The sequence below is a fragment of the Mycothermus thermophilus genome (genome assembly GCF_041956435.1).
Source record: "Mycothermus thermophilus strain CBS 625.91 unplaced genomic scaffold VTJ04scaffold_7, whole genome shotgun sequence".
NCBI lineage: Eukaryota > Fungi > Ascomycota > Sordariomycetes > Sordariales > Chaetomiaceae > Mycothermus > Mycothermus thermophilus.
This window is the reverse complement of record NW_027191433.1, coordinates 84,181-93,133: the sequence shown is the minus strand read 5'-3', so window position 1 is coordinate 93,133 and position 8,953 is coordinate 84,181. Positions and strand designations below refer to the sequence as shown.

The window sequence follows — 8,953 nt, the reverse complement described above, 5'->3', positions numbered from 1 at the left end:
TCGAATGGTTGTGCCCCGTTTCGAGAAAGGTGTCCAGCGCCCGCTGACTACATGGCATGGTCACACAAGTTCTCGGCGTCAGGGAAACAAGGCTTCGGCATGCTGCAGAATTTTGAAGATGCTCTCTCACCGGTAATTATTTTAACACTGCCCGCGTCGTCTCAAACGTTCGCTGCCAAAGCTTTCCCTGGTATATTCTGGTATGCGATAATCTCCGGGCAAAGGTTGCAACATTCGAGTGATGGATGGATTTCATTAATAGAAGATTATGTCAGAATAACCGCCTCCTTACCTACCATACCAAGAACTAGCTCCTGGCTTGTTTAGGGGCTCCACGAACGGTTGGAGGCTCCACGAACGGTTGGAGGCTCTTGAGGCCAGGGAATATCAGCCAGCCTCAACGTAGAGACTCGTATAGCTTGTGCTACCTCTACCTTTCCGTGATGTTGCATGGATCGAGCCATTTCTATTTGTTGGTAGACAGCGACAACATCGCAGATCCGGAAGCCACGCTGGGGTATTTCCGAGCGCAAGGTAATTGTTGGTCATGATTGCGTTGGACTGCCAGATGAGGCCGGACTCTCTGGCTCACCGGTTTGAAATGGAAAGATATAAAGGTGAGAACATGGACAGCTCCAGTGATGTCCTAACCAGCACTTTTCCTCAACCACCCTGTCAACTCTCTCATCGCCACAGACTCGCCACATCCGAAACTTAAAATGCGGTTCTTCAACCCACTCGTTGTCCTCGCCCTTTCGGGATTCGCCTTTGGTGCAGAAGGAGGACTCCTTGGTGCACGCGCAAAAGGTCAGTCAACCCATGTAAATCCAAGGACTAGAACTTGATATCTGCTCCGAGGGCAGGTGTACGCATAGCGGCGAAAAGCTTGCTTGAGGGGTTCATTCCGCCATATGTTTCGTGGCGGGTTGTTTAACCCCCCATATGTACCCGGTAGGCTAACTCGCAAGAAATAGATGGCACTGTCGACGCTCCTGCAGCTATCCGTGCCCGCACCGAGGTCACAACCAACCACAACCACGGCATCAACTCGGAAGTGAAGAGACGCTATGCACCCCAGCACCAGCGGCGGGGTGATTGGAATGGAAAGGGGAAGGGCAAAGGCCCGTACGAGACTCCTTGCCTACTCCCGCATGATGTGGAGGAGCTCGTCGACGCCTATGATCGCATCATTTCCGCATGGAATGATGCCGATGCTGTTTACCTCGCCGACGAGTTCCGCGACACGTCCGACAGCATCAACATCCTGGCTGGGATTCCGTTGGGGAGCGCAACTTTTCCGACTAGGGATGCATTCCTTTACCATATGCAGACCCAGGCACGTTTCGCTTTACCCCTATTGTTTCTTTCCATAAGATATCTGATGAGAACGCCACCAGCTAACTAACCTCTTCATATCAGCCCGACAACCTGCCCCTGGACATCACCCACGCCTCCCCATACTCGTGCACCGAGATCGCCGTCATCTGGGAGACCAAATTCGGCGTGGCAGAGATACCGGTTCGCGGGATCACCATTCTGGGGGCTACCAAGACGAAGGGCTTCTGGCAGATAAGCAGCATGGACGTGGAGTTCAACTCGCTGGCCTATCTCCTCAACATTGGAGGCACGTATTCCAAGCCTGGCGCTCCGCCGTCGTAACCGGTGATCGACAGAGTGTTCGTGCATATCTCGGATCTGGTTATCCTTGGGAGGTCACGGCGAGATGTTCTCATGGTGCGGATGCGAGGGGTGAGAATCGCTCGGGGGCGGGTTTGTTTGGGTGGGCAATGGAGCGATGATTCAAGCGAGATGCAGAGGGATTATTCTTGATTCTTAGTCATTCGTTTCTAGAGTTTTTTCGTGTTTCAATAAAGCAGCGCAGGGCAGTGATTCACACCCTATTTTGCACAGTACTTGGAACGGTTCTCATGCCCATCTAGGGGGGATAGCAATGGCTTCCGTGAATTTGGTCAAGGTAAGAGTAGGAGGACAACGCTCCACCCTAGCTATTATAGAATCAACATCAAACTCTGATCGTATAGACTTGTAGAGCAAGTTCATGATCCCCAGGTGAAAGAGCAGCTAACGTTCTCAATCTCACCCTTCATGAGTTGGGCCTATAACCACCGCTACATTCGTCATTGTCCGATTGTTGGATCGGATGAATCCAACTCCGGTCAGATTGAGGCCTCAAAATTGGGGCACTAACGAACATGCAAGGACGACGTTGCCCAGCCCTTGGCAGGGGAACTTTTGCCGGCTGACTCCACGTGACCCGGCATTGTGGCTCCGACGCACAAATGACAAGCTTTGCGCGCCGTCGCGTTCCCGTCGCCACAGGATTCCCGTGCGGCGCAGCGCAGAAGCAAACTCTACACTATGTGATGCAGGGGAAAACGTGACCGATCCAAGATCTCATAAAAGGGTTGCGCACGAGATGCTGCAGAGTAGTGCCTACATACCTATGTACATACATATGGAGAATAGTGGACGTAGTGATTTAGGTCATGACTGTCCTCACCGCTCCCGGAGTCCCATTTTCATGGCTCGGCGTCCTTGGGTTTGGCCAGGACCCCGGCACAGCAGCGACTGGAGCTTCTGCGATCCACGTCGTAGGTATGAGTAGGTGTTTATCGCCATGGTCAACTAGGAGGTTCAGGCGGCTATGGCGGCTACGTGGTGGACTATCTAGATTTCACTACAGAGTATTCCGCACTTATTCGCTGACGACCTGGGACACAACTCATGGCATAACTACCTCTGAGAGAACAGACCATAAGTGCACAAGAAGCTCTGAGCTGTCCACGGTTGCCGTTTAATTAAACTGCTGGAAGCTTGCCCTTTAGGGCTAAACTGCGGCTGGGCTTGAGCGTGTTCAGCCAGCACGGCTTCTTTCCGGCCCACCTTTTCCACTTTCATCTCGGCTTGACGCCATCTGCCAAAACCCCTGAGCCACGCGGGAGACAATGAAGCACCCCGTCAGCCTTGGACGAAATGGGTTAGCCGTCAAACAGATCAACGTCCAGGATGGTTGCCGGGCACGTTAAAGAACAGATGACAGTCCCATTGCGCGGGAGACATCCGTCTCCGCCGGTTGCTTGTCTGACCACCCGAGAGATTTCCCCCTCTCTCGCCGTTGTGCCGTGATTCGAGCGTCACTCTCGGGCACCGGCAGTACTCGGGAGCATTTGGAGAGCTGCTCCTTGAAAGGGTTCAAGACCCGTGTTTCCAGCGAAACTCTCGAACTCGGCCGCGATGCGAAGTGTTGGGTGGCTTGCGGCTGGCCTTCCGGTGGCCTTCGCCTTCTTCGACGGCATCATCCCGGAGGATGTCGTCGTACCGGCCCTTCCTACGCGCACGCCCTCTCCTGCCCTCCAAGATGGTGAAATCGGCGCCCTTCCGATCCCGCGAATGCTCACTGCCGCTCCGGTGGCTCGGGACCTCTTCAAACGCGACACGCGGACTTGCGGTATGGCAGATTGAGTTTCTGAGCCAGCATGTTGAACGTGATACTAACATGCCCAGGTTACGTCGACGGTAATTCCAGGCTCTCGTACACATGCCACCACAGCGATGCGCAGTGCTTGTATAACACCGTGGCTTCGGCGGTCGGGTGCTGCTTGACGTCCGACTGCCGCATCATCACCGCCTGCATTCCCTATACGTCATCAGCGTTGACGAGGACGATGGACTGGGACCGGACCCGGTACTGGTATGTGTCAAGGTCCATTAACCCGTGAAGAGTCAGTCATTGATGCAACGCCCCCTAGCTCCGATCCCGACTTTCCGCACTGCGCCGTCTACTCGTACGCCGACAAGACCGGGTCCCTGGCCGGCTATGTCATTCACACGTGTGATAGCGAATCGGCCACACATACCATCCTGTTCCAGCCCACCGGTGCCACTCGCACTGGCCTCACTCGTACGACCACGACCGAGGCCGACGACTTTTTTACGACTGTTGACCCGACTCGGACGAGGACTACGGAGGCCAGCGAGCCTACCGACACTGACGATGAAACCGAGACCGAGACCGACGCGGCTACAACCACGAGATCTCGGAGACCAAGCAGCACGCCCTCCGAGCTTACGGATGACGAGAAGGAGACCGAGTCATCAACCCCCGTCGGTGCTATCGTGGGTGGTGTCGTTGGTGGCATTGGTAAGTTTCCGAGCTAGGTTCTGTCCCACTCGTTCCCAGTCTAACTTGGTCCAACCAGCTGCCCTCGGCTTAATCGGCCTCGCCATCGTCATCATTATGCGCAAGAGCAAGAAAGACGAGGCCTCTACCGTCGCCGCCCAAAGCCCGCCGGGCGCCCCTCCTGCCGTCATGACCGCCATTCCACCTCAACCACTGCAGCCGCAACCGCAGCCGCAACCACCTCAGCAGCCATACAACCAGCCCTACCCTCCCCAAGGCCCCGCCCCTGGCCCTGGCCCAGCGTTCACGGGCTACTATGACCCCCGCGCCAGCATGGTCAAGCCTGACGGCTCTCCCATCGTCACCCCGCAGGCTCCACACATGAACCACGCCCCCGCCGGCACCCCACAGACGCCGTACCTGAACCACGCTCCTCCCGTCTCGCCGGCCCCCACCGGTTCGACCGTCTACCCTCCTCCCATGCCCGGCCAGCCGCCACAGGCGGGTCTCGGTATCGGTATAGTGCCACCGTCACCGTCGCCGTCGCCGTCGCCCCAGCCGATGCAACAACAACAATTCGTGCCGTACCGGCCAGGAAGCGTGCCGTCGCCGCAGCAATTCCATAATGAACCCATCGAAATGCCCGCAGATAGCGTGCTGAGGAGGGGGGAGGTGCATGAGTTGCAGGGGAATTAAGGGGTGTTGTGGGCTGTGAGGGAGGGGATGTGAGGGGGGAAAGCGGTAATTAGAGTTTCGGCCACTGCGAGGTGGTTGGGGTGTCTTTTCTTCAGGAGACATTGTTGGATAGATTTTTAACTTCGGCGTACATATTTTTTTCATTGCCCTGCAAGGTGGCAGGCACTTACTCTTATTAAACCAATTCAAAAGCGGAGTTTCTGATAATTTGCTCGTTCACGTCTTGGTCTTCCAGACAACATCCGGGAGAGTGGTGAATGAGTATCCCATGGCGGGCTCATATCCAACTGACAACCTCCAAGTGCGGACTGTTAGAGTACCTGACTGTTTAGTCGTATATCCAGTGACTTAAAGTAGATCGTTGTCGTTTCGCACGTTCTGTGAGCTTGAGGCTCTGAAGCAACCCCCCAGATTCAACTTGACCCAGGGTTTGAAGGCATGGCGTGCAGCCGGCTCAAACTGGAATTATCAGACAATATTAATCCTCTGCATCACAAGAGCTCGGTAATATCGTGCTGCTCATGAAATACTAGATTAGTTAATAGCGTTGCACCTCGGCAGCCGACTGCATGGACAGCGGCTATGGGTACCATACCCGGAATCCTTCCCGGCAAAAGGGGTACATTGGAACTTCACCTCAGGATAACAGTCACCTAGACCTTGCATCTGATGCAATGGCACTCCATGTTTATCTGTCAGGCTAGAAATACCGCAGCTATTGCATGACGCGGTGGTGATTCGACCACTGTGATGTGAATAAGATGACTTGGACAGCGACTCTGGTCACTAAGGTTCCGTAATTAGCCCTTCCTGTCCCCCAGCCATCCAGCCATCAAGGTTCCCAACGCTCCCCAACCCAGGGATATAATTCCTCCGTCCCCGTCCTCCCAGCATCAACCGCCTCCCCTCGAAAGAGATAATGGCCGAGTGGTCAAGGGAGGCGGTCCTAGATTCGCCAGGCCGCCCACGCCGTAAATCGAAAACGTCCTGGGTTCGACCCCCAGGCGTGTCGGAGCAAAAACCACCGGGGTTTTTCGTAACCATTCCACCTCTACTCGACCGGCGCGGGAGTAGGGCTGGGTGGTGAGCTTTTTGGCTTTTCCTTTTCCTTTTTCCCTTTGTTGTTCAATCCGTCCCGTGCTTAAGGATTGGTAATATGTCTCACGGTCATCAAATGTTGATTCTCCTAAAGATCTCCAAACTCCCCGCCTCTGGCCTCCTCAGACAGCAGCATTGCTAGGACGCATCTTCAAATCACCAAGGCTTACTAATAATACTGTGTGCCGGAGTATCTGGTCCTTCTCAACTCACACAATGCTTGTAACACCGCCAAGAGCCCACCAACAGAAGATCCGGGGCGATGGTCCGGATATGCAGATCTCCGCATGACCCAAGATCTCGCTTGAGAGCTCGCTTCCGTTGTCTTCATGTACGGCATGCTCCCAAGCTGCCGGTCCCCCACCAACTCTAAGGCTAACTCCCGTCTAGTCGGCTCCTCCACCAGGGGCGACCTCATCAGCGGCCAGATGCAGCCGGGGGAGGGTGCTGAAGTGTGTGTCTCGGGTTGCGACCCTCCCACGACGCCAACACCACCTATCGTCGATAACGACGCCTGTTCTGGATATCATAGAGTCCACAGTGTGTCCAACACTCCCCGGTCACTCATGGAGAACGAGATTTCGGTGACCAGAGGGGTTTGGTAGACGTCGATGGCAACAAAACACTATCCGAATTCCTGGCTAGACTGTTTGACAATCCCCTCTGAAGCATGATCAGGTTGACCATCCCTGGGATGATCTTCTAGCAGCCTCCAGTGCCCACACATGCATCTTTGCCTGTGATGCGCGTAAGAACCTTCATCGGGCAGTTCTCATTCGTCCCCGCCACAGGTTACTCTGCCCGACGCTTCTGGGAGGGGCATGAGCACCTCCTGGGACGTTCCACCGATGACTTCTTGCTGGTACAGTGACTGTGATTGGGTATCTCTCTCGTAGGTATGTTGGTTGGCAGCCACACACTCTCAAGCCACACGTGATAAGGAGCTCTGGCTTGCACAGACCCTTTCGGGCTACTTAGGTTGGGTAGGTCCAGAGTGGGTGCCAAGGCAAGTTCCGTCATTTGGCCAACGTCAGGCGTTTCTTGGGCGTAGAATAGAAGAACGGCAACAATCCAGATCCATTTTATGACCACAACGGGACCAAGAATCAGCCTAATGTGACATGAAGAAATTAGGGACGTTCAGGTGAAGATATCAGAATGATAGTGGATATGGGGGTCAGATGAATGAGATTGCAAATGATCAGAACGTTCCGTCGGCATAGTGAAGAACAGCTTGCCCATCGAGGCATGGCCTATTCATTCGAATAGTATTTGTCATCTACTCTCTCATTCAGGGTGAACAGACATCGGCTCGGTATCTACGGAGGAAGCCCTTCATAGAATCAACAATGGAATATTCAAACACCTCTGGATTCTGGTTCCTATCGCCCTCGTTTCCGCAACCCTCCAACGCGAGACAGTAGGAAAGAGGGTCACAAGATAGTCAGCCAGACCTGGCTCTGCTCAGTCGGTGAGATCCTGTGCCAGAGATGGCTAAACGCTGGAAATCCTGTCCCATCTCTCAGAGAACAGAACCGCGGCCTATGATCTTCGCGGCACAGTTGGGAGGGTGGCAATCGGTCAAGGCATTGGCAAGCCAGAGAAGCCAGATTCCTTTTTTGCGCAGAAACCATAGTTGATCTCAACCTGGGACGAATGGACTTACGGTCTGGGCAGAGGATCGAGCACACGCAGATCACGAATCATCGGTCCGAGACCACACAATTGTGAAGACGTAAACTCCGATCCAAAGAGCGGTGTAATCGCAACGCCCTGCATCCTAAAATCTAGTAGACGTGAGTTGGTCATGATGACCGAGTCGGACAAACACCCTGTCCCACAGGACCCAACATCTAGACGTAACGTTCCTTGATTCCTATTCATATCTACGCTCTCCAGCAGCCGCATGACGCAATGACGCATTATTATGTTGATGAGGCTTGACATGGTGATATTTTTGGAACTATCACGGCCGTGGGGGACAGGCAGCGGAAATTAATTAACCACTGCGACCTAGAACTTTTGCGCGTGCTGCTCCTCGTTCCTATGCCCAAGGCATCCCGAGAGCACAGTCAGACGTAACGAGATAATGCGCACGCAGCGCACGCCATGCCACCATGATGTTTGATTTTGACGTTTCATCGCACGGCTCAGAAGACCTCATCAGGAGCGTGGGAGATGCATCGCTGATTCGCGAGTGAAATTACCATCCCTCCAAGACGCCGTGGGCGCGATTCCCAGATGGTCCCGCAGAGGATGCAACTCGAGATTACCGAGCGGCTCGTTTGGGCAGCCGAGACGGCGAGGCGAGCGAACCGCCCGCGGGTGAAATCCCAACTACCGGGCTCCTTTCAGGCTGAATAGCAAGCGAACCCAGCACGACGGATCGCAGAATAACGGCGGAAAGCTAAGACAAAACCTATATAAATAAAAAGAGCCTCAGACGACCGAAACTATGATCGTCTTGTGTAGTTTCACCTAGCTTTGCTCTTATATGCGGTGTTTGGCATATCAGCCAGCGAGAGCGTTGGGCCTGAGCTATATTCCCTGACCTCCCAACTTACACTACCGACTTCCCAGCTAGGAAGGTGAGCAAGCAGAGAGCAGAGGGACAGAACATGATTGCTTGGCACACACACACATCAAGATACTGTCAGCCCTAGTTGTCACTGGCCGGAAGAGGCCGAACCTTGCTCTGGCGCCTGACACGATGATGTTAGCAGGCAATAGAGCAACGAACCCCCCTCCCTTCCCCTTTTTGCGGCCTCGGTCAACAAAGCCAGCCCAACGTCGACACAGCCCACGTACATACTACCACTTTCTGTTCCTGTCTGTGTAACGGCACCCCATCCTTGGCCCCCACACACCAACCCGACCCAGTTGGCCGTTGGACTGCTAGAACCGGGTAGCAGCGTAGGATGGCTCCCACATCGGGATGATTCTCACATGTCGAGTGGTAAGGTTTAATGCCGATGCTTATGACACAGCATTCGGCTCGGCACAGGCTGCTGCTTGTTT

General features: G+C 54.3%; 2 protein-coding genes across 2 annotated transcripts; both read left to right on the top strand.

Moving 5' to 3' along the window:
• Nucleotides 1-719: 719 nt before the first annotated feature.
• Nucleotides 720-1,659, top strand: VTJ04DRAFT_9581 (uncharacterized protein; the record flags this gene model as incomplete). The annotated part of the gene is made up of 3 exons (XM_069368144.1): nucleotides 720-807; nucleotides 975-1,336; nucleotides 1,420-1,659. The coding sequence occupies 3 exons, from the start codon at nucleotides 720-722 to the stop codon at nucleotides 1,657-1,659; spliced, it is 690 nt and encodes a 229-aa protein (XP_069214317.1).
• Nucleotides 1,660-3,255: 1,596 nt separating this feature from the next.
• On the top strand, nucleotides 3,256-4,837 carry VTJ04DRAFT_9580 (uncharacterized protein; the record flags this gene model as incomplete). The annotated part of the gene is made up of 4 exons (XM_069368143.1): nucleotides 3,256-3,469; nucleotides 3,526-3,712; nucleotides 3,771-4,162; nucleotides 4,221-4,837. The coding sequence occupies 4 exons, from the start codon at nucleotides 3,256-3,258 to the stop codon at nucleotides 4,835-4,837; spliced, it is 1,410 nt and encodes a 469-aa protein (XP_069214316.1).
• Nucleotides 4,838-8,953: the final 4,116 nt, after the last annotated feature.